The 26,456-nt window shown below is 39.2% G+C and overlaps 2 protein-coding genes across 6 annotated transcripts in view; one reads left to right on the top strand and one right to left on the bottom strand.

Annotated features, from left to right (window-relative positions):
* Positions 1-21,079, bottom strand: part of PUDP (pseudouridine 5'-phosphatase) — an 88,806-nt gene extending 67,727 nt beyond the window's left edge. The window contains exon 1 of one of the 2 annotated variants that reach the window (XM_068419657.1): positions 20,958-21,079. In XM_068419657.1, coding sequence (XP_068275758.1) covers positions 20,958-21,036 — 79 coding nt within the window. In that variant the 5' untranslated portion in view covers positions 21,037-21,079. Of the gene's footprint in view, positions 1-6,208; positions 6,245-20,957 lie in introns of those variants that run through there. The other variant, XM_068419666.1, reaches the window with a different exon arrangement.
* Positions 20,854-26,456, top strand: part of STS (steroid sulfatase) — a 121,420-nt gene continuing 115,817 nt past the window's right edge. For 3 of the 4 annotated variants that reach the window (XM_068419636.1, XM_068419609.1, XM_068419619.1), the window contains exons 1-2: positions 20,854-20,988; positions 21,778-21,959. The gene's annotated coding sequence lies outside the window, so the exon portion shown is untranslated. The remainder of the gene's footprint in view (positions 20,989-21,777; positions 21,960-26,456) is intronic. The other variant, XM_068419627.1, reaches the window with a different exon arrangement.

The following is a 26,456-nucleotide window of genomic DNA, read 5'->3' as shown; positions in this document are numbered from 1 at the left end:
GATTTCCCCTAGCAATTGCTTGAAAAGGCCAAAGTTGGCCCTCCTGAAGTCCAGGGTTGTGATTCTGCTAGCTATTCTGTTCCTGCCACATGAGATCCTGAACTCTACCATCTCATGGTCACTACAACCAAGGCTGCCCTCAACCTTCACCTCTTCAACCAGACCCTCCTTGTTAGTGAGGATAAGATCCAGCAACACTCCTCTCCTAGTTGGCTCATCCACCATTTGCATCAGAAAGTTATCATCAATGCACTGGAGGAACCCCCTGGACTGGGGATGGCTGGCTGAGTAGGCCTCCCAGCAAATATCAGGGTAGCTGAAATCCCCCACAACAACCAGGCCCTGTAATTGAGAGACTGCTCTCAGCTGCCTGTAGAAGGCCTCATTACCCTCCTCATCCTGATCCAGTGGCCTGTAATAGACACCCACAACAGTATCACCCCTGCCAGCCTGCCCCTTAATTCGCACCCACAAACTCTCAACTCGCTCCTGATCCACCCCTGGACAGAACTCAATACATTCTAGCTGCTCACTCACATAAAGAGCAACTCCACCACCTCTCCTTAGTGGCCTGTCTTTCCTGAACAAGACATAGCCATCCATGACCACTTTCCAGTCATGCGAGGTGTCCCACCAAGTCTCTGTAATTGCCACTAGATCATAACCCCCTGACCGAACACGGATTTCCAACTCCTCCTGTTTATTCCCCATGCTGCGTGCATTGGTGTACAGGCATTTCAGGGAGCGAGCTGAGCACACCGATTTCACCCTAGGGGGATGGGAGGCCTCCTGGTCTACCTCAACACTAGAGCGTTGCCCCAGTGGTGCAAGCCCAGCTACTACCCCATCCCCCTTTGAATCTAGTTTAAAGCTCTCCGAATGAGCCCTGCTAATTCCTGTCCCAGAACCCTTTTGCCCCTACGACATAAACCTTTCCCATGTATTACAGTCACGCCTGGTGTCTTGTAAAACCAGCCATTATTAAAGAACCCAAAGCCCTGCCTGTAGCACCAGTTTCGTAGCCAGGCATTAATAGAGACAATCCTACTATTCCATCCCACGTCATCACCTGAAAATGGAAGGAGGGAGGAGAAAACAACTTGTGCCCCAGACTCTTTCACCAACCGTCCTAGGGCCTTGTAGTCTTTCTTCATCCCCCTCAGACTACGGGATGCAGCTTCTTCCCCACCTGTCTGGAAGATCAGCAGGGGGTAGTAGTCTGTGGCCTTCACCAGGTTGGGGAGTTGCCTGGTGATATCCCTGATTCGGGCTCCAGGCAGGCTGCAGACCTCCCTCTGATGGGGGTCAGCTCTGCATATTGGGCCCTCAGATCCCTTTAGGAAGGAGTCTCCAACCACTAAAACTCTTCTCTTCTTCCTTGTGGAGGAGGTAGCTATACGCCTGTCAGGTTTTTCTGACTGTGGTGAGACCTCTGATATAGGTTGCCTCTCCACCACATCCCCGTTGGACCGGCTGTATTCCACTAGGGCTTCATATCTATTGCTCAGAGGCACCTGAGGAGGCAAGGTAGGCAAGGAGGGCACTCGCCTATTGCCACGGCCATAGACTTGCCTCCACTCACTCCTTTCCTCTAGGTTATTGTTTTCCACATGAGAGGGGCAGAGTACAGGGGCCCCTCGATCCTGGGAGCTCTCTGGCAGGTGCTCCCATTTTTGTTGCAGGGAAGGCAGAACCTGGCTCCACCAGTCTATCTCCATTTCAGCCCCCCGAATGCTCCTAAGCCTTTCTACTTCGGCTTGGAGCCTTTCAACCTGGCTTTGCAGCTGTGCCGCTCGGCCGAGCAGATCATCTACCTGCTCACAGCGCACACAGCCCCCTGTCACCACAGAGACACTGTAGCATTCCCTGCAGCCTGCGACCTGCACCATCGCCTCCTTCCGTGGGAGCTCTGTCTGGGTTCCCACATCCATTTTGGTCTTCTTCCGCCGGGTAGATACCATTGTTCTTTCACTGAGCTGGGAAATACCTGTTGGTGACACCCCTGGTTCACAGCTCCTTGGCGCCTTCCTCGCCTTGTGCACTGGGAGGGAGTCAGCGCCCTCCCCAACGACCTGCAAACGGCTGTGGCTTCCCCCGCCCTGGGACACACACAGTCACTGCTGACTCACCCTCTCCCCTGTGGGAGGCTCTTTATCACCCGATCAACAGGGGGTGGTGCTACACCCCCTCCTCTCCTGATTCGTTGCCGGGAACTTCCGGGTCCGGGGTCGGGGGGGAAGCAGCTCGGGGCTGCTGCTCGGGGGGCCCAGAGTATGAAAACCGCCCGGTACAGCCCGATCTCGCCTTCGACCCGCACTCACCTCAGTCGCTGCCGCCGCTGCCGCTGCTGTCGCTGCTGCCAACTCTTTGTTTGTTTATTCCCCTCATTCCTTCCAAATGAACTTGCTTATGAAAAAAATGAAATCTAAATTCATCACCTTACAGAGACACCCACTTCAGTCACTGTCACAGGAGCAAATAAGCACTACTTTTATGCATGCTCAACCGAAATATCTGAGCCATGCCTAAATTTCAAGGCATGTGGTGCTGATGTACCCAACCAGGCAGGCTGAACTTAAATGCAGTCTGGCCCACACCAGTCAAAGGAAATGATGCTGCAGTATTCACGTCTTGTTCCTTTCGACTGATACGCTCATAACCAGTACAATTTAAGTTCATTTTATTGTTATATGAATTAAAGGAAGATAAAGCCTCTATTAAAATAAATATCAAGCACCAAATAATGGCTGCTTCAAAATCTTAAGCTAGATATAAAGAGCAAGTTATTTGGTAAACCATTTTATGTGATTGATAAACCATAACTTCCAAAGATAAAGAAAAAATAATGACTATAATTGCCAAAAATTAAAATTACTGCTTCAAATTTAATTGAGTAATGATTAGCAAATCATTATATTTTTGATTAGCACTTAGAAAAACTCTCTGAAATGATCTACTATTCATTTTAGTAGGGAGCAGGTAGAAGTCTGTTTTGGAGCTCAAAGTTTTGCAGAGCTATTTCTTTTTTTTTCTGTTGTACTGGAATACTAATATAAGTACTCTCCAAGATATACGAATATGCTACATGTTGATTATTTCACTAAGACCAGAGAAACACACTGCCACTGGCTAACTCACTCAAAGTGCTGTCAGTCTGTTTGCCCTTCTCTGATACGAGACATCCTACCATGAATTCAAGCTATTGCTAACAGGCTTAAAAAGAAAATAAGTTTGGTGGTCAAAAAATAACAGCTGCATAGAACTGTTCCCAAACGAGTATCACATATTTGCCCCTCTGGGCTTATATTACTGGGAGAATTCATCAATGGCAGCTACAGGAGAAGCCACTTTCCCATTTTATATGCAAAGAAACATTTTACTTCTATGGGGAGGGGAAGAAGCTTCTGAAGAAATTCAAAAGGCTTTTAGTTTACATTAATACAGCAGACATTTCTTAACGCTACCTTGTATTCACATATGCACCTTATCCTTCCTTTTAATGCCACAGGGAAGTGAAAGAAACAGTTCACGAATAAACCATGCAAACGCTCTTCTGAAGTGGAGCTGTAAACAAATACTCCACCACCAATACAAAATAACACATGAAAAAGTAAAAAGAAGTCTGTATTTCAATTCCGGAGCATGTGGGAACCCAACTTTGAAATAGCAGGCAATATATATGACTTAATTCAAAACATCCTAAAACTGTACTTATTAAACATCAACTACGTGACAGCATCTCATTAGTTTAAAAATAGAAAAGCTACTGATTCATAGAAGTTGCCTGATATGCTTTGTTAGGCATTCACACAGGCCCTTAACCATTAAAAACAGAACTACGCAAACAGCAGTTGATACAGTGCCTACACAACCCCGCTTGTTGGGCCGAAACCTATGGCTGACAGATGTAGCTTCTTAAAATGTGTATGACAAGGACCAAGTCAGGCAACAGTTACAGTCATTAGCATATGAGCTACTATAACAAGGCAACAGTATTATACAAGGACTATTCTTACCCAGAGGAGCAGCTACTAGCTCTGGGAAGAACATCTTATAGCATGTTCACAAGAAGTTAGCCTCTCACCAAGGGGGTGTCTCTTCTGGATACATTGCTGACAACGCATGGCAGCAGTTCACTAACCCGAGGAATGCAAAACAAGGTTTAAAAAATTGTTTTGAAATGAGATGTTCCAAGGCACTTGGATAAACTACCGCACAAGGTAGATGAAACCAAAAGGGTCACTATGTTATCAAAGTCAGCAGAAGAATAACCAAATATATCTTCTTAATTAAGATATACTTTCTCCAGGAAAAGCTATAAGGAATATAACCTTCCCTGAAGAGATAACCCAGAGCTGTTCTGTTTAACCCACAATCTAAACCAGCAACAATTGCAAAAAGAATCGTCAAGAGAGGGGAAAGAAAGAATCAGAAAACTTTATTCCTCCCTCAAAAACACCCAACAAAATGAGACCAAAGAGAAAATTCTCTTCAGCATGCCACAGTTCTCTTCTAATACCAATTTCCTTATTCTCAGAAAGCTTTTGCTTGCCCAGGAGACTTAGGCGAGTTGCAAATTCAAGTTTTTTAACTTTCAGTGTTAATGTTTCTAAATCACTTTCTGTAATACTGTCCAAAAAGTCAGGTTCCTAAACAGTGGAAACATTTCAAAAGACAGAGTGACTTTAATACAAAAGAAAACCATTAAATTTCCAGTGTGGCCTTGGACAATGTTCTAAACTTAATTGCAGCAATGTGTCAAACATACTACCACAAAGGAAGTGTAAAGAACTACAGATTAATAAAGCTAATCTTTTCCATACACTCAAGAACACCTAAAATTTTTGAAATAAATCTGCTGATGGAGTAATTTATCTGTGGTGGTAACACTAAGATGAGAAAACCAAACATCAATGCTCTTGATTTTCCAAGAGAGAGGACATTTCATCATGGCTGACCACCTACAGTCAAGAGGAAAGTGTCAGAAATACTGAAAGATCTGATCACAGTATCTCTTTAATAGTTGTATTCCAAGAACTCCTAATCCTAACTAGAATCTAAAATACAAAAAAGAATCAGAGCTTTGAGATTCATGTAGTAAGTGTGATACAGCAAATCAAAAATTGTTTTATGAGCTGTAATCACTGTTTGTTTGAAAACTGTAGATGAAACCTCAAAATCATGGTATAGATACCAATTTCAGGGACTTTGAACATCACATAAGTGTGGACTTCTACCTAGGCGAGCCACAGGCTTCTCTGAAGTCACATGGCCACAGCCCTTGCCTCCCACATGGGGCTGAGGATCAGAGTAGAGGGCTATTCTCACAGAGCACTGAAAAACCACACATGGCGACAGCAAGAGTTGTTCTACCTCCAGACTTGGCAGTAAGCTGTAGGCAGGTCCAAACTGACTCTAGGTCAGATACAGACTGCAGCCCAGAGCATTACTGACTGTAAGTTGGTTTAGACTATAATCAGCTTGCTTATAATTGACATGGTGAAATAAAAACTTATACTTGGCCATAGAAGCTTTTAACCAAGCCCCATTGAACCCACTAAGAGGTAAGTACCTAAATCATAGAATTGTTTGGGTTGGAAGGGACCTTCAAAGATGATCTAGTCCAACCTCCCTGCCACAGGTGGGGACATCTTTCACTAGATCAGGTTGCTCAAAGCACTATCCCACCCACAATGCTTTTGTGTTTCTGAGGTCAAACACCATTTGCACTCCAGCACCTGAACAGCAGATGCTATGTGCTGAGGACACCTTGTACGGCAACAGGAACTTTTCCTATTCCTGGAAATAAAGCCAGCTGCTACCCAGCTGCAGTCAGACTGTATTAGTACTAGATCCTTATATTAATATTCCCCAACAAACTGCCACTTACAGAGTTCAGTATGCAATAACAGTTGTTTAACAGGATTCCTTTTATTTTCTTCCTGAGAATTTACACACTAATTATCAGGTCTGCTGCTGAAGAGCTATATAATTTCCTCCCAGTACATATTTGAAATTTTGCTGAAAATCTTTGGCCTCTGCCTAGATGATGTAGTCTACCTAGTAATACTAGTATATACAATCACACTAAAAATAGCGAATATGTCAGCCTTTATTAACTGGAAAAATCTTATCAGCATATTAAGAGCTAGGCTTCTGTTGTGAAATTTCTTGTGCAAGGTTGTATGATCTGCCCAAGAACTCTTACCTCCCATCATACAAAGTCTCTACTTAATATGGCAGATGCAGACGGATTTGGAAGCCTGAAAAACAAATGCAAATACAAGGCATCAACTACAGCTCCTGTAAGACATGGAGGAGATATTTTGAAATTAAACATTGGATGCAAAATGCCTGTGATAGGGTTTCAAACTACCTCAGTTTGAAACCACCCCAGGGACCACCATCTGGAGAAAAAAAGCATCAATCTTTTCACTGCACACAAAAATGATTTTATTTTAGAAGTGCTATAGAGAACACTTAAAAATTTGGCACACATCAGGTACCTAAAGGTGGACGTACTGGACCCAGTCCCAAGTAAAATATTTTAGCTTTTAAAGCTTTTCTAAGAGTGGCATTTCCTGGCAGAGAGGAGGTGACTGAGAACAGATCTGCCTCTTAAGCCCTGTGCTTGGATCAAACTGACCTAGTATTAGAGTTTAGCACATTATGACAATTCTAAACTAGCATATGGTCTTCAAATATAAAAATCCATTTAACCTAAACTCTACTATCTCTTGTTTAAAACTGGGGAAAAATTAAAAAAATAGTACCAGGGTTGTTTTATAAAAACACATAAAACTTATCCACACTACAATCCTGGAAGAATACAGTGATTACAAAAAGGTTCAGACAGAGAATCTCACTAACACATCAGTGAACCCAATTCACATGAGGACTGAAGCAGAAATAGAAAGCTGGAAGAAGACTCTCTGACAGTAGCTATTAAGGTTATATTTTCAGCTATCTCAAAGGGGAGAGGCTGAATCTTATTTTGCTAGAGAGTGGTTCTGGGCATAATGGAAATGTTACGACTCTGTTTTGAGTGTGACAGCTTAGAGTTACAAGAAACACTTCTGTGTATCCTACTAAATGAAATAAAAAAATATGTGTTCAGAGACTCAAAGAGTGCAAGAAACTTTAGTCCGTCATTTCATTCTTCCATACGATTAATGTGCGAAAAATAAAAACAGATATTGTGAACTGAACTAGGAGTCATTCCACTTCCACTCAATCTTTCTTCCCTTCTACCTCAGTTCTGCAAGCCAAGGTCAAAGTTTACATCCTGAGACATGAGCAGCTTCACTCTCCTGCAGCTGAAATTTAATAAGCCCAACACAGGAGTGACTTCGCTGGGGTGTGCTTAGTTCTACTGCAACAGCGCTTGCAAAAGACAGGCTGGCAAAGTATATGCTCAATAAGCAGATAAGAGGAGATTTTTTACTTTATTTCCAAAAATAGCCCTAACTTCCTTCCCTCCATCCAAAAACTAAAGAAAAAAAAATCCAGTAGCCTTTCTCTCACTACTCAGAAGTAGGCACAAATTTACTGAAATCAATTAAGTCACAATGGTACAAGCAAAAGACAATCAAGCTCACAGTTTCTGAATATAAATACATTAGATAAGGTACACATTTCCAATTCCATAGTAACTAACCTGAAATTAGATTTACAAAAAAAATTTCTTTGCACCATAGCAACAATTTGCTATCATTCTGCTTGTAAATGTGAAAAATTGTTTTTGAAGGTGCATTGCAGGTAGCTTCATAGTTAGAAAGGGTGAGAAATTTAAGGAAATTAGGAAAAAAAAAAGGTCTCTCTGATTAACACTTGACAAGGTGTGGCAAAAACAATAGCTAGAAATGATTAAGATAAGCATCACGTATGCAACTATATATAGTAACTATGAAAACAATTATGAACAGGTGTATTCAGCAGTATCCAAACAGATCTGACACACAAAATCTAGAATGAAGTAGAAGTTACTAACACCTGAATATGAAATAACTCTGAAAAATGCCACTTGTAAGAGACACTATTCAACAAACAGCTTAAATCAAGCTTAAAATCAGCAAAGTAAAAGGTGTCACGTTCATTTGCTGAATACATTGAACTGAGTCACTGGAACTTAAATGACTTTTAGACAAGAAGAGGAAGTCCTAAAGCTATACCTTTTGACCCATTATGTTTTGAAACTGTTAGAATGACTAACATTTCCTAGGCATATAGTTAAAGCTGCATATCCAGTTAAACAGGGTAATTTACATGTTTCCTAAATGCAAGGAAAAAATAATTAGAAGGTGTACAAGTTGTAATAATAATAAAACAGCTGGTCACCAAAAGCCTTTCTCTTCTGAAACAAGGCAAATGCACTATAGTCCACATCTTTCTAACAGCCTCTGGACAGTAGTTTTCAAAGAGACTGAAAACTTTGCACAAAAATGCAAAACTGGTATTCCACCACCAAGCTGAAAAGCCTTTTGTGTTGTTTTTTTTTTTCTGTTGTCTGAAGAGCAAATCTAACTATTAATGTAAGAATCCAATTGTATGAAATGTTGCAATCAAAGAAAACAGAGTTGAACACTGTTGAACATGGCTGCAGTCCACCCTCTAAAATGTAAGGGGCAGTTTTAATCACCGAGCTTGTCATAACCAAAGAGGCTGGAGGGGTTTTTTCTTGTGCTAAGTTGACACAGTTCATGGTGGTACTGCTACAGGGCTGTCAGCCTGTCATCACTTCTGTTATGAACTTGTATTTTCTAGAGCTTTAAAAATTTGCCAGTAACAAATAAATAAAATGAAATTATACAAGAATTAAAGCTGTTTTCTTCAAGAAGAGAATTTCTTTTGACAGTACCCTCTACCTTATTATTATTATTAATTATAGAAAATCTAGCATGTCTCTTGAGAATTTAACTCCCTCACATGGACTGTCAGAGGAGCTTAAGTAGGTCTTGAACTGGAAATGGGAATCACAGAATCACAGAATGTTAGGGATTGGAAGGGACCTTGAAAGATCATCTAGTCCAATCCCCCTGCCGGAGCATCTACAGGAATGTAGATGCAGGAAGCATCTACACTGTCAGTACTGAAGACATTAAATTGCATCACCATCATCACTCTGTGAAAAAATAATTTCCTTGGTAGTCTATAGTTGTCTCAAAGGCTCCATTATAGACAATTCAAGTGGGTAATACGTTTTTCAAACTAGACTACCATTAAGTACAGTCATACAATATCTATAATCATTTTTCTTTGTAAACTATTTTGGTGAATATTTGATTTATGCTTCTAGGCCTATATTATCAATACAAACTGTCATAGCTTGGAGGAAAGGAGTAGGTACTGTTACTTAAACAGAATCATAGAATTTTGTAACATCTGTGTCCACTCTTTTACTTCTATCTAAGGAAAGAGCAGTATCTGTAAGGTACACCTTATTACACCTCTGATATGGTTCAATACCTATGTATTGGGAACCTTGTAACCACTCACGAGTACAAATATAATCTTTCTGAATGACGTATTTCCATGCTGTGCTTGTGTCTAAAAAAAGAATGGCATGAAAGAACAAGGTTTTGGGGAAAAGTTATTGATAAGCACTATCAAATCAGCTGCCAAGTCAAGACGACTCAGGTAAGATGAGGATTTCAAGACTTTAGTGAGAACAATTTCTAGGAAAATCAGATCAAATCTCAATTGGGCCTAAACTTACAGAGTATTTTTTTTTCAAAAGCAAGCCTGTTTTTAATTCTCTGCACAAGACTAAAGAAATACGAGGACAGAAGAAAGGCAAATGTAGGTTCCAACCCAGAGAGAATGAATGGGTACTGGAAGTATTTTTCTTATTTTAACTCTTTTGAGATATACTTAGGAATGATGTTAGAACATCAATGAAACTTAATTTCTTGTACATACAATTAGAATATAAAGTAGAGAACTGAAGCGCACCATTTCAGTATGCAAGATACTATGAAGAGAAAGGTAAACTAAGTAGCTACTGAAGAGGACACAGAGGGAAAAAAAGTATTTTGCCTTCCTTTTCTTTACATACAAACACAGAAACATTTAGGTCAAACAGGAATATTTTAGTCCCCTGAAAGCTGCAATTTTAACAGAAGGAAGAAAAAGAAAACATGATACTATTCCATGTTGAACTACAGTATTAGAAAAGCGAATGGATGAAGAGGGAAGTAACTTCCATGGTTTTACTATGAATCTTAGAATAGGGCTTTTCTTTTTCCCCCTCTTAGTAGAAACTTCTAAGAACATATAGCTATTTCTCAACTAACCAGGGCAATGAGGAGGAAAACCATGCTAACACACAATTTAATCATCTCGTATTATTGCCTGGGGGAGAGATGGGGGACAACATAGAAAGATTAATGTGGAGAGCAGCTTTAACCAGTATAATGCAGGTATCAGCTACAAATCCTGAAATGCCAACTCTTCAAGCCAAGAGCTTTGATTAGTGAAAAACAAGGCCTAGTTAATTCATAAACCACATAATCCAGTTTTATTGTTAACTCTCCATATGCAGAGACCTTCAAGAATATTTTGACATATTTTTAAGGCATTTTTCTTTGACAGCTTCAGTTACTGAAAAGCCACTCATTATCCTAATAGTTATTTTAAGTGGAAGAAATCTCCTTTGCATACATACACACGCATGAAAAGACATCTCCTGTATCTCTAAAGCTTTATCCAGGAACTGTAGGGTTTTGTAGAGTACTGGAAATTTCCAAACAGAAAGAATATTATTTGAAAGATTCTGGTCTGTAAAACAGATACCTAAAAAAAAAATAGCATATACAGGAAGTCTAATACTATGATGAACACTTCACAGACTTTCTTCTATTTATGAAATGCATTTGAGACAAAAGCAATACTAACATAATATATACGAGGAATTATACCCAAGGAATGACAACTGCAGAATTTAGAGCATAATCTTAGAAAAACCTTAACAACAACAATAAACATAAACGGAAAACTTCTAATGCTGTGACACTTCCTAATATGCCATCAAAATTCAGAAGTTTTCTCAGAGATCAAGATGTCACGTGAAGACTGCTATACAAAGTATATTTGCATATACGTGTAAGTATTGGGATAAACTCTTACATGTTGTTAACACTGCCATTAATAAGCACAGCTACTTCTGTAGGTCCAATGTATACATTTTGGAACTTATAGACTATTTCTAAACCCCGTGACCTAGAAGCACTCAGGCCATATGTTATTTCAAATCTTGCCCCAACATATGTGTAGACTGCCTCATTTCTCCACCATCCTGCTCTCCATAGGAAAAGAAGGATCTGGACAGCAGGAATGGTGCTACAGCAGACTCCAGAAAGCTTTCCTCTCAGGGCAGTACAGGGACCAGCCTGGACAGGGGAGGTTGTCTGTGACAGATCACAACCACACAGAAATTTTGCAGAGGTATAGTTGAGGTTTTTAGGAGATGCAGCTGTTTCTAAAGCTATGAAGACTCAGGTAACAGGCAGCTAAAAAACATGCCAAAAGTTCTTTAAAACTTTGAATACAATTAGCAGGTAAAATCAAAACTTTCTTTTTTTAAATCTGTAAGAGAGAACTCTAGTTTTTTTTAATTAAAAAAAAAGGGCAGAACTGGCATTAGTAATAACAAGGGGTATAAAGATGCAAAACTTTTTTTTTAACCTAACCCTTAGAATCTAGAACTTCAATTTTATCTTGCTATTCTACAGTGTTTCCAAGTGCACATGCTAATTACCTGCTCTCTGTAACAAGTTCCAAAAAAAGGGAAGGGGAATCGTTCACTTCCCTTTTGAAAAAGGCAAAGCCATGACAAACAGTAAACTATGCAAAGTCAACAGTGAGTCAAACGTTTAAAGAAACTAAATTTTACAATACTGTACAATTTGCAATCAACTGCCACATAAAAAGTTTAAGGTTCTAGAACATGCAAAACCAAAATATCAATGCTACTTCTTCCTCTTTATTCTTAGATGTCTTCATACATGGAAAATGAAGATGTTCAAATTAAAAATGGGAGAAGGATAAATATCATAAAAATATGATCCACAGCAATAATAACAATGCATGTTATCAGGCAGCAAAGTAGCAATTAGATATACTACAATACCTTAGTGGCCCAAATATTTTCATTTTCCTGAGACATGTTCCCCACTGTTTTTAATTTTTAAAGACTAGAAATTTATTGCATTGCGATACACTCTTTGTGGCTCCATCTCCTCTGAGCCACAAAGCAAAGAATGTTATGTTAGTCCAATAATAATATAACGCTATAGAGCGGATTCAGTCCTAGCATAAAAAGAGCCACCATTTCACGTGGTGTAATTTTTTGCAGTAATGGTCTTGTAGCAGAATGATGACGTTATCCAGGGTTAAGTCACTTTGCAGGCATACATGGATCTACTACTCTTTTGCCCTGAAGAGACAGGTCAAAGGAGCTTTCTGTGTATAAATTACAAAAACAAAGAAACCATTCACCACACAACAATTTATTCAAATGAAATTTCAGTGTGCTCATGCGCCACCTTAAACCCTTTAGTTTCTCCCACTTCAGCCCTTCTAATACACTATAATCCCTGTTTTTTCATTAAACACACATTATCTTTCATTCCATTCTTCTTCCAGTATTAGCACAAATTTTTTCCTCTTTCTTAGAAATGTTCCCAAATGAACCAGCATCAAACCCATAAAACATCCCAATCTAACAAAGACACTTCCTCTCATGACTGGTCAGTAATCAAACAAGGGTCTATTAGTTTGAACACGTACTCTGTGGCAGTTTACGTTACACCAAAGTAGAACACAATTTTAAAAACATAATATTTTAAAAGATGCCCTAACACGAGCAGGCTACTTGTAGTATATGGTGACACTGTGAAAGAGAACCTGAATGAACTAATATTTATGCACAGCAGACCATCAATGCCCAGGAGTGAACAAGAGGGCTGAGCTGCTTGGCAGCAAACCCAATCAGTTCAGCACCCGCAAGCACAGGACTGCTGCAAAGGTCTAGCAGGTATCTACCCTTCGGAGAGAGAAGGTTACAGTAACAGGGGCTGCTGGAACTATTACACCAGGTCAGAGAATGCGTATTAATGAGCTGGGAGAATGAGACACTGTGTAATGCCATACATATTATACAACGACAAAGGTCAATTCCTATTAAGTAAATTCCTTTGGATGTTAGATAGAAAGACTAGGCTGACTAATAATAAACTAGGCTTTCCTCTCAGTTGCTTTCAACAGGAACGCTTTCAAGAACTAGAAATAAACCTGTTTCATCAGAGACACACAGTCTACTAGAAGCAGGACTTACTTGACAACTTTTACAAAAATACGTCATATATCTCAAAAGGGAAGGAGGAAGAAAAATAAGAATACATTTTAAAAAGAAACCAGCCATTATATATACCAACAGCAAAACCATACTTGGGAAACAGCAGTGTCCACTTAGATGAAAGTTTTTCCAAATTACATCATCAGATTTATTGCCAAACTACTATGGAAAATGGTATTTATTATAAGAGGAATTAAAGATTATTAAAAGCTGCAGAAAGAACAGAAAGCAGACACAGAGACAGCAAACATTGATACTGTCAATAGGTGTGCAGCCATTCAAGAAGCAAAATATTGCCCAAAACAAGAAAAAGAAAAAAGCTGTCAGCCATCAAAAAAGAGACACAAGAAACAGAGACAAGCATTCCTTACTGGTTATTGAAGGAAAGGAAGTCAAAAGTGAGATAGTGAGATAAATAAAACAGGATGGTTTTCTCCTGTCTAAGTACCAAGAAAAATCTTGATAAAGGTTGGCAGTACCTCAATGAACTTTGGGCCAGAACACTGATTTTATTATTATTAAAGGGGGGGAAAAGGATAAATCAAGGTCAGGAGTCTGTCAGGACCATTCCAAGATAAAAAAATGATCTTGGTTAAATACTTCTCGGTAGTCTTGTGAAAGAAATGAGGATCAATACAGAGAGGTACAGAAACACACAACAGAAGCTGCAACAATGACTATCAGTCTCTACATTGTGCGAAAGAAAACCAGTTGTCCATAATGAAAGCAATAGATATAAAGTTTGAAGGGAGAAGATATTTAGCTTAATTGCTTTGTGTTGTTAATTAACATAGCTCCTGGTCTTTAAAAAAGCAATGATCATATTGTGAAAATTATCATCACCATTAAGGTCTGTCGCCAATTAAAAAAAAAAAAAAAAATTAGTTAAAAATAATAACAACAACCAACACCTCTCCCCCCAATATCAGAAGTACAAATGCCAGCGTTCAAGAATAAGATTGTCTCTTGGAGAAAATACTACAGCAGAACTCACAGAGCAGAATTTTGCTGGTAAACTGTCCTACGCAGACGAATTAAGGTGACCTTAAAAATTCCACTCTCAAGAGTTCAATTAGCCAACTTGCAACAAGGCTATGTGAACGAATTACAACTACTCAGAACAAGAGCTGCAGAGTTGGGCCCAAGATGGCACACAGTGTAACTACTGCCAGTATCCAGAATAATAAATCCAGGGTTGTTAATGTTGTTTTTCTTCTTAAGTAAAAAGAAAATTAGAATGCAGCAGCTGGAAACTGTGTTATTATAAGGGAAAATTCTATGCACCTTTTCTTTGTGTGAAATTCTGTTCCATTTATGACACCTTATTATTTACATTCAAAGCAAAATAACTGGAACTTTATACACAAAACAGTGTACGTAGCCAACAAACATAAAACCTTATCATCTACAAACATATTCGAAAATCTGCATTTAGGCACAGAAAGAGATTAATTTTTATAAATGGTCAAACTGCTGTGTGCATCTTTAAAAACACTAAACAGAACCTTTAGACTCCCAGCACCTTCTAAACATACCTCTCCACTTACTAAAGGCTGTCTATACAATTGAATGTGTGTAACAGTCAGAAAACAAAAGCCACATTGTTAACAGTAGAAATTTGAAATCTCTTGGGATTAATTTATTTAGCATGTGGTTTTTTTTTTCTTTTAAAACCAAATGCTTTGGGTCTGGTGCAACTAATAAATAAACAAAAAAGCATGAAAATTACATTGCATTTGTGTGTAATTTATATGCAATATTAAAATCAAATCATGGATCTTTCAGCTTGGGAGCATTCCTCTGTTAATTCCCCAGTGAGAAAAAAAGATCATTGCTAATGCTGCCCATGGCATTTTGAAGTGCAGTAACCATTACAGAAATGAAAAAAATCCTGTTCTGCAGATGCTGAACTAAGCTCCTATGCTGGATTATTCTAACCACAAACAACAGGCAACCATGTGGATAGACAATTTGCAAATCAATCATGGGAATAATAGAAGTTAGACTCTAGGTTAGTATGTTTGCTATGTCCTTGCCAAAATTTCCCTTGCTGTTAAATTAAAACGTTAGCTTTCAAGCATATGACAAATCTTATTTACTCTATTTATGGTTAGTTAATTCTCAATGAGGAGCTGTTTTACTTATCTCCAAATTTGCTCATGAAGCATCTATGAGGTATTTTAATCTAATAATATCCTTAATCTCTTTGTTTTTGCAATAAAATACAAGTACAGAACACAGGGACAAGACTATTTTTGTTTCCTTCTTTGTTGCCCAAAACCAGATGGAAATGGAGAATAGCAAGAAAGTAAGTTTCCACTACCTAGAAGCAGAAAATAGGCTTACAAGATTGCCAGTTTATAGCCTAAGAAGATTAATTCCTGCACTTAAGCCGCAATAGAGGACAATCTAGAGAGGACTGATGTTTAGTTGAATTGGTGCTATTTGCTCTGATGCAGAAGAAATAGGAAGCTGTTTTAACCTCCCATTCACACTGTAAAATAAAAGACAGCATGCACATAAGCAAACTCCAGTGTGGAACTCTTACCAGTTTTCTTGTAACAGCAATCTCCTAGGCAACTTGTGCAATGAAATGAAAGTAAGAGTACATTTTTGACTTCCGACCTTGTGACTGTGCATAGGTAACACTGGGGAGAAAGAAAACATGCCAAAGCTCTTGTGAATCTCACAACACTGCAATTACTTTAACTGCAAATTAATTTCTTCTATATTATAGACCAGAGATTATCTGTATGATTAGCTATGCAGGAGTTGCTTAGAAGTGGCACACAAGAATCCAGCAGTCTTCTCCACACAAAGGAAACAGCAGCTGCAAAAGCAGCAACTCCTGATCCCAGTTGCTTAAACTACTTCTCGTCCCTCTGCAAATGCTCAGAACAAGCTGGCATACCTGTGCCTGTGCAGTCCAACGTGGCTTTGAGTTATGGTGAAGGCATCTTGCAAAACTATGCTGCTTTAGAAACCATCTCTTAGGTCTAATTGAATATGCTGACTTATCTCATGTAAAGACGCTGTTCCACAACACTAAAGGACACTGGCAAGGATAGTGCCATTACATAAAACGGTCACTACTCCTAACAGAAATTTAAACAAAAATAAATACATGACTAAACTTTCTATACTGAAGTGCCACATTCTCTGCATGTTAATTTAGCTTTAGTTCAGCTTTAAGCACAATGCTAAGAAACATCTTATCTTTGCAGCAGTTTTCCTAAGTTTATTTCTCAGTTAGGAAAGGTTAATATTATACATGCAGCTTGTAGAGAATGTAATTGCTAATTTAAAATATTTTCAGCCCCCTACAAGTTTAGGCACGGATCAACAAAGGCAACATTCAATCCTATCTGTGTTCTGGTGGTGGGGTAGCTATTGGCTACAGTTACGTAACAAAACCAGTTGTCGTAGCTCAAAACACAACATATGCAGCAAGTTGTGAGTAGATCCTAGGGGGCATTACTCTAGTTGCATATTATGTACAAATTCAATAGATTTCTCCTTCCATACCTTCATCATTGGTTTTGTATGTTTTTACAATATGCTAAAATGCCAGGATCAGATATTAAACAGCACAACTATAACAGAAGTATTTACATAGGTATCAAAGATCTCAAGCTTCTGTTCTGCTTTTTTTTTATTTTTTATTTTAGACAGCTAACCCTGTACTGTGTGTGTTGGATGAGCACACACATAACTAGGTTTAATAGTTTTAAATACATTACATACTAGCAATTAGAACAGTAGTCTTCTGCAGGAAAAGACTAAAGCATATTAAGAAAAAACAAACTATTGTACAAGTTCTGAGCATTTATTGTTAGGATTTGCTGTAGGAAAGCAAGTAGAAATATAATACCCCAAAAGTGTTGGTTTTAAAAAAAAAAATACAGTTGTAAACCAAAAACTAAAATTTAGTTATTCCTTTTCCTCTGGTTTACACTACACAGTGAATTGAGCACCACTTATAAACTATGTTAACTATACCCTGTTGCAAATGTGTAATAAAGCAGGATGTAACTGTAGTACACTAGCACAAAGGCTGGTTTTTCTATTACAGCTGGAGTCACCTACCAAAAAAGTCCTTCAATTAATTTTACCTATTGAATAACAAGCTGTCTAGAGGTGCTGTTCACATATTTTACTTACTAAATGAGAGCATTACTTTCTAGTGTGCTAATTTCCTGGCAACTGGAACAACAGACAAAGAACCTAAGATTTTATCCACAGCTCAAAGGGAAAGAGAAGGTAATCCAAAAGGAGAAAACCCCAGGAGAAGGGTAAACTGCATTGACTGTAAGTGCTGAAAAAAGGGTGTTAGATAATACTTCAAATACTGATACAGAAGGACTCCGAATGAAAGGGATCATGTCCACTGGCAGTTCAGGGGCAAAAACTCCCCTATCGAAGGCAAGCTAATATATCAAGGTGGGACTCAAGGACAACTTAATCAGTCTCAATTATGTTAAAGAGATGGTGGGAGAGAAAGTCACAGAAGATCAGACTTAGCAACACTTTCACATAGCCTAGCCTTAGCCACTGAAGTATATGGATGCAGGTTCTATAAGGTAATACTTGGATTGTTTCCAAAATCAAGAACCTTGTAAGTGCCTCAGACCTCATTTAAGGATTTTACACTCACAGTTATGAAGTATTTAAGAATATTTTGGAAATCTTCCTATCAGAAGATATTCTGCCTTCCTTAATCAGAAGTAAATATGTCAGCTATAGGGAACAAGTTCATGGCAGATTACATATTAGATCAATTTAATGTTCAATTTTTCATCGTCTATAGATCAATTCATATTTGTTCTACAATATCGGCAAGGTTTAGGTGAAAACTTCCAAAACCAGTGACATACATTTTCACAAACTACTTCATTGTGAAAATTATTGCAAAACCTAAAGCTTCAGACTCTAAAAAATGCAACCAGCTATGGGAGTACTTTAAGAAGTTGCAAAAGTGTAGTTTTAGATATCCAATACCGAAAATTTTGTTTGTGCTCTTTCAAAGGAAGTAATTTCATGCAGATTTCTCTAGGTTCTAGAAATATGTATGTAATTCATTTTGTCATCTTCAATTAACACTATGTGACACATTAAAAATAAGAAAATTAAAAGCAACGTTATTTCTCATGTAGCTTTACATAAATATAACCATTTGCCTCATTCAGAAGATTTACAGCAGACAGGTTGGGCAGAGAGCGTCTAGCCCGTGTGCCCCTTATTTCATTCTTGCCCCAAAATTCTTTCAATTTTCTTGAAACATTTAGGAATCCTGCGGAAGTCCAAGCAGTCTCCTGACTGCCTTTTTGCCTCCAAAGGGTCACAACTCATCATGAAACAAACAGGTTCACCAAAAACTACATTAAAGTTGTGACAGAATTCAAACTATTTAGAGGCTGAAACATACTACAACTCCTCTGAAAGGAAGTGTACATTTTGAAAATCATCAAGGTGGTGTCCCTTTTATGCCTCTGTAGTGGAAGACACTTAAGACTATTTTCAGTTTAGTTTTATACATAATTATGGCTTTCATCACAGCTGAAAGATTACTGGAATACAACACATTCTTGCTATGCAACTTTTTTAAATAGAAGAAATCACATCCCCATTGTAGCATAACAGTAACTAGGGGAATGGAAACACAACACAACAAATATTTATCAGTGCAAAGGATGCCTCATATATAGGGATAAAAATAAATTATACCAGCATCCATAAACTCTTCGTGTAAGTATATTTTATATATAAGCACACAAAAAGCCATAATTTATGTCTGCTATTTTATTTGAATACAGAAAGTGACAAAGTATTTCTCTGGAGCTGTACTTTACAACAGATAAATTTAATAACAGTAAGAAGTAGGTTTATATCTCGAGTGTCTCAATCTTGGCAAACTTAGGTCCAAGAATTATGGATCCTTTATAATTACTTTCCCAGTATGAAGTACGGTTCATAATCTAGAGTATTATTAATGCTTCTTCACTGTATGAACCCCAGGAGTTTGGAGAACTAAACATGACTCAGAACCTTGATTTGTTTTGGTTTTGCCTGCTTGGAATGTTACTGAAAGGCAGTTTCTAAATATAGACAGGATAGCGTCTGAGAAAAATGTTTTTAGTTCCTAGAATATTGTCCAAAGCTAAAGCACCTATCCTGTAAATACTGATACAGAAATCTTACGTATCCATATCAATGCCTAAATATTCATATTGCTTACCTAGACTGTCCTGTTCAGGTTCTGTGGGAAGCAGATTTTCAAATTCCGCTAAAAAGCGATAGTAACTAAAAAAAGCTTTCCTGAAACTTCTAAATAAGAATGAAATTAAAATAATTGGTTCTGGATTAAAAGGAAAAAAACATAATCCTGGGCTATTTCAGACTCCAGTGGTGAAACTGAAACCTAAATAACTCATTCAATCACTGTTTAGCACAGGGTATTGACAGCATAGATGAAACAAACAGAATCCAAAGGCTCTAAAATGCTTGAAAGTATTTGTGATAGTGCGAGTAAAGCCATTTTTGTTTTAAACTACGATAACTGAATTGCCTTCACCTCTTATTGGTGTGAAGGAGGGAAAAGTGCACATTTCTTGGAGTAATTCATGAGACTTCACAGCAGTCTTGCCAGAAACTGCACCAATTTTAGTTTTGCAGGACGGCACACACCTCAAGTTCGCACTTTTTAAGAACTCACCCACTTCCAAAGATGCTTCCTGTGCGACAATCCACATGGACTATTTAAAAAAACAGGTCACATACAAAAATACTCCATTATTGTACAGGAGACATGCAGCAGAAGGCCCTGATTCAGGAAATAGTTGAGAGCAGACTTAAATACTGTTCTAGTCATACTGACTATTCAAGATCCAATCCAGCTGTAGCACGGGAGGTGATAGAGTTCAGAATAACCTTCCAAACCTGAAAGTCCACTGATACAAAAACTGGGAGATGACTATCACAGTGGTTTCCAGACTTTTCAGCTGAAGCCTGCAACCCTTAACTGCTTCAAAAACGCTCTCCTGTACCCGTCACAGCACAAGCACCCCCCGGCTGAGGCACTGGCTGTTCTCGGCCGCCTCCTGCAGACCTCCAGGCGCCGGGGCAGCGTCGCGGCCTCTGGGCTCCTCGGCTCTGCAAACTGGGAACCCATTCTCCACACCCGCTTTCCCTGGCTTTTAACCCCAATCTACCCCTCACCCCTCTCCCCACAGCCACCTCATTCAGTCCTCCACCACTAAGGGTAAGCGCCCTTTTCAGTGTCAGCCCCGGATCTTTTAATTCAGGCGAAATTTGCCCATGAAAGGCAGGGGGTGGCGGGGGGAGGAGAAGGAAATAACTCGTTTCCTGTTTTAATCCCTTCAGCCGAGTTTAAGCAACGCCGGCCAGGGCGCCCTGGCTGACCGCCCGGAACGAGGAGGCCGTGAAGGGACTCCCGCAGCTGGCAGGCCGGCCGCCCCCGCCCCCACCCCGGCCCCGGCAGGCGCCTCGGCGGAGGGGCAGGCCGGGCGTCGCGGCGCGGTGGGAGCGGCCGGCGCGGGGCGGGGGCCAGGCCGCGGCAGGGGAGAGAGGAGAGAAGGCTACACACCGAGCAGGAGGCCGTCCATGTCAAAGATCAGGTGAGTGACCGGCCGCAGCGCAGCCGCGGAGGAGGAGGAAGCGGACATGGCGATGGCAGAGCAGCCCGGAGGCCCGCGCGGCAGCGGCGGCAGGAGCCAAGAGGGAGAGCTGCCGCCGTGGGGCAGGGCAGGGCAGGGCCGGGCCGGGCGCGGCCCGGGGTGGGGGGGTCGGGGCTGTGAGGCGGTTGCGAGCGGGTGTTCGTGCCTGGAGCGCCGCTCGGCGGGCGGGCGGCTGCTGCTTGGGGCGGGGGGCCGGCAGCCAGCGGGGCAGAGGGGCCTTTGCTCTTTGTTCTGTTGTTCTTTTTTTGAACCAAAGTCAGTTTCTCTTCGTAGGCCTCTTCTGGTGGAGGGCTTTTCTTTTTAAATCCTGCTTGGTTCTGCTTACGGGAGGGACTGGGGAGCCGCTCGCGTTTTTAGGCAGCGTTTCCTCGCAAAACTTTTGCGTGCCTGTGTAGAGGTGTACAAGGATAATGTTACTGCTGGATCATAATTGGAGCCATAAGCAAAAAGGCGCAAATCTATGTAAAACTGTGAGGAAAGAGTAAAGTAACGGTGTGCAAGCCCATCTCTTAAGGGTTTCTGAGTGTGAGAATAGTTCATTGTGGGTTGTTTTGGGTGTTTTTTTTTTTTCTGAAATATTCAAGTTCTCAAGTTCAAGAAACAAGCCAATGTTCTTGAGATGAAGCAAAATCTTCCTGCACGGACACATCATCTGACTTTGACTGGACAGTTGTGAGGGAAAGTGATAACTTTCCTCGTCAGTCTTCCCTTTTTTATTTTTTCATGCAGGTAACTCACTGTTGGACATCGAGATCATTGAAATACCAGTTGCAGAAGCAGACATGAAAAGAGCTGTATAAGACTCCAAAGGTGACATACTGGCTTGAAGATTTGTACTGGTTTGCAGCTCTGTGTGAGGGCAATGGTTGGCTGCGGCTTTGCGCAAGGGAAGTCCTGTCTCTTGGCTGTAGGTAGGCCTCTTAGCAGTTCATTTTCTTCTGATAGTGCCTTCATTTGAATTGGCAATACTTCACCTTTTTAGCAAGTTAGTGGTGGTTTTTAAAGCCCTAACTGTAGGTGTCATACAATCATATTTGAATTTTAATTTAGCCCCCTTACGCATCTTGCCTGCCCGCAAAACCTGTCCCTTAAAAGAACCCTCACCCTACCTTTATGAGAAATATCGTAGACACAAAGTTCTCATACCTCCTCCTATCTTGGAAATAAGACAAGTAAAACATCCTTGGCTTTTACTGTTACCTTTTTAACAATAAAACTTGACTTTCAAAAAATTTTTTTGAGTTTTGGGTTGGTTTTCTGTTTTTTTTTTAACTTCTCTCATTTTGTAATGATTATGTTTGATAATGCTTCTTAGGCCCTGCCTATGTGGGCTGGGAAAAAGACTATGCGCAGTGCCTTACATGTCTTTTTAAAATGTCATACATAGTCGTGTATGTTAGCTCTTGCAGAGCTTTAAGGAAGTGGATCCTGTGCTTCCAGATCATTTTTTTCTTTGTAACCTTACAATATGAGTGTTAAGAATCCCCACAGCTTTTTTTGTTTCTGCAATAAATGCTGTGCAACAAGTCAATGTTTCAACTTTGTTTCAGATAGCAAACACGTTAATTTCCTTAGTAGTTCACGTAGGTGGGAGCATAGCTAAAATCAATAAAAGGTAAAATCCTAAATACAGTATGTCCAAAAAAGTGTTAATCTGTTAAAAGGAATAAAAAAACCATTATAGTAATTTCAATACTTATAATGGTAGTATTCTGCTATTACAAGAAAGAATGTGTTTGTTCTGTAAGAGTGTACGCTGTTGTGGCAAAAATTTCAAGACTCTGAGTAATGAGGTTGTATGGCAGTTCTACCTGAGGTAGATTCATCCACTATCTAATTATCAAATATTCTAAAAAAAACTACCTTTAATTGTATTTGCTGGCATAGTAACACCTGTACTTGTTAACAAGAAAAAGCTATATTGATTCATTGTTCTAATTAGAGAAAAGCATAAGTATTTTGATCACAACTCCATCTCCTCCACCCTCCTCAAAAGGGGATATACTTACTATTTTTAGTGTGTAAACCACTAGTTCGTCTCAGAAAGCATAAGTATTTTGATCACAACTCCATCTCCTCCACCCTCCTCAAAAGGGGATATACTTACTATTTTTAGTGTGTAAACCACTAGTTCGTCTCAGAAAGCATAAGTATTTTGATCACAACTCCATCTCCACCCTCCTCAAAAGGGGAGATACTTACTATTTTTAGTGTGTAAACCACTAGTTCGTCTCAGAAAGCATAAGGCTTTTGAGTATTTAAAGTGGAAATAAATCCTAAAGACAACCTTTATGAAAAAAGCCCACAAAATTAAAATGTAATACACAAGATGAACCTTTTCAAGGTTAAGTGGTCTGTGTTACAAATCTTGTGCACATTTCAAGACAGTCACATTACCGGACAGGCTGATGACCTCAATTTGCTTTGCTTTACTCTGGCTTATCAGTGATAATCAGTGTGTTGTTAGCTTACTTGATTCTTCAAAGCTACATTCAAACACAGGAAAATCTTTCCAATATAGACAAAGTGTTTAGGTTTATGCAGCGTGACTAAGTCTTCTTACTAACAGAATGAAATGGGATGAAAGTCCAAGCAGAACTTTTAATTCATGGTGGATCATAGTTTTCTAGATGCACAATTAAGTGAAAATGATGATCGAAGTTTTGTTTGAGCTGTCTTAAATATTTGTCTCTTATCATCTCAGCAGTAGTATTTGGTGTTTTTTTTAAGGAGGAGTGAAAAGAAGTTGAGATTGAGAATTTTTCAGTTGATTTGTTTGCTACTTTATTTATTTATTTATTTTAAGCCTGTTTCAAGCAGTGAGGACTTTAATAACTTTTGAGGTGTGGGAAGTATACTGTGATGGGGGTACAATAACCATGAAAACTGGTAGTTAATTATATACCTACGAACCTGATGTATGCTTTTTGAGAAGGGTGAACATGGGTTACTGAGATGTAGTGATGCAGGTAGACTTGAATCGTGCAAAGTCTGAAGAATACAGTTAACTTCATGTACATTTTTTAATGAATTTAACTTGCTATTTTGACGTATACCAAAGCAGATTAATAAATCTTTGTGAAGTTTTAAGTTTTGTGGTGTTACGTGGTACATATACATGTTGGATGTCCAGGTTTTTGAACGACTGTAAATTAGCTGCCTATAGGTAGCCCTTCTTACCCCAAACGAGTCTATTTTCTCTGGCTTTGTAATAATATGTTAATAATATAATACTAAAATCACTTTGCTGTTACTCTTCTTGCATGTGAGATAAGGTGAAAATGCTCAGGTGCGTATCCATGGGGTTATTAAGTATGCAACACAATGTTTTATGTACATAGTCTTCTCATAACCTTTTTTTTAACCTTTGTATGTTTGTTTGGATTTTCTTTACCTTGAAGCTAAGAAGTTTTCCACATCACTGAAACTTACATGGCTAAGTTCTTTGCCTGGAGAGTAAAAGCTTCAGAATATGCTTAAATGTTTTCTTAGATAATACACTTGACTCAAAAATTGCAGTTTCCTATTTCGCTTCTTCGTATTGTGCTCAAAACATGGATTCACTTACATATTTTTATACCATTAATAGGAGCATCATGTACTATGTGTTTCACACAGAATGACTGACTGTTTTTCTTGTTCTCCAGGTGCCTTGGCAAAGAGGATAAACAGATTATAATCCATTTTGGTTTGAATATTAAAAAAGAATCTAAAGACTTGAATAAATCTAGTAATTTAAAAGCTTTCACAATGATTCACATGAACAGCTGTTAAACCCACTATTAGTAACAAATTACTTGGAATTACTTAGAGTTAAATGTAATTTAATTCAGGTATCAGCTGAGATGCACAACAGTTGCTATAGTTGAGCCTGTAACCTGTCAGAAAATGAAACCCCTTCCAGTGCTTGATGTCACCAAACAAGAGATTTTCACCCTAAGAATATGAAATAAGTGAATTTTATTGTTTCAGTTCATGTTTTTATGGTTGCAAAGAGGAAAATGAGCATGTGTCTTACGGCAATTAAATAATACCATACACCTGCTGTCTAAGTCATGTTTTATTGATTACATAAGTCAAAAGGGAGTATGTCATCTTTAATCAATCATATGGATCTTCTTACAGCCAAGCAAGTAGGGGGAGGAGAGCCATCCATTTTCTGATTTTGATATTTGCCACCAATTACAAGTGGGTTTGTTAGAAAGGCAAGAAAGATGATGTGTTACGCTTCAGGAGAATGAAGCGAAGAAGATATACATTGGTCATCTATAAATTTAGATGAGGCACTATAAAAAGGTTCTTAAGCAGCAATGAGGGGTGAAATTCTAGAAAAGCCAATGAAGCACACAAGAGGGAACAAGGGATCTAAGATATTTTTAGATGTCAGTTGCTGTATTTATTGATGGGATTGTACAACAGAACGAACAGTTTCTGAAGCTGGGAAATGAAGCCTTAATGCCATGCTTCAGGGCCTTTCTTGTTTCCACTAAAGTCAGTGAGAATCATTTTCTCTCCTCTATGGCTTGTGAATTAGCTTTTTGACATCATTTTTGATCTTCCAGTAAAATATTGGCTGCACACAGGCAAAGTGTTCAGGTGATTAGCAGTGTCATTGTAATTGAAATCCTGAAGTGCTTAATGGGTGGGTCCCACTTAGCCTTAAACTATCAGAAAGATTAGGGCAGAAGGGCATGCATCCCGAGATAGGATCTGAAGTGTTGTATCTTGTTTTGCTTTTCCTGTGTGATATGGGCTTCCTCTATAGGATCATTTTCAATTTCCATTTATTTAACTTTCCATTGTTGCAGGAGCCTAAAATATTAGTTGTGCTCTTGGTATTTTTTCTTGTCTGCATGTGAATTTTACGGATATATTTTTTTTCATTTTACTACAGTTTGATTGTTACAGACTATAGGAAAAGTTTTGTATTTGTAGTGCCATGTGGCATACGTGTTCTGTCAACCTTCCTGAGGAAGACATCTATCACTTGGTTGCCGGCAATAAGGGTGAAACTGAATGCAGTCACCCTTCCAGTGGTCCTTTTCAGTCTTGTGTTCCTAGGCTCAACCTCTTCAAAGGCTGCAGTGATTACATCTTCAGATGGAAAAGAGACAGAAGGGATTGTGATTCTCTGGGTCACAAGGTCTCCAAGACACTGATCTGTAATGCTCCAGATTCAGGTTTTATACGCATATGCCCCATTGAGCATGCAACAAGCTGGAGAGTTGAATCTCCAGAGCTCATTCTGCCTACTTTGTGGGTGTGTACCCTTACAATTTTGTATCTACCAAGGAGAGTCGGGCAGAGATAAATGACACTCAGCCTAGAATGTCTACATGATCAGGGTAAGCAAGCTCTCAGCCTAGGTAGTGCAGGGAGTGTGTTGGAGGCCAACGATTGTATAGTAC

Source organism: Nyctibius grandis, chromosome 2 (genome assembly GCF_013368605.1).
Source record: "Nyctibius grandis isolate bNycGra1 chromosome 2, bNycGra1.pri, whole genome shotgun sequence".
Lineage (NCBI taxonomy): Eukaryota > Metazoa > Chordata > Aves > Nyctibiiformes > Nyctibiidae > Nyctibius > Nyctibius grandis.
The sequence above is the reverse complement of the archived record's forward strand: the minus strand, read 5'-3'. Positions and strand labels throughout refer to the sequence as shown.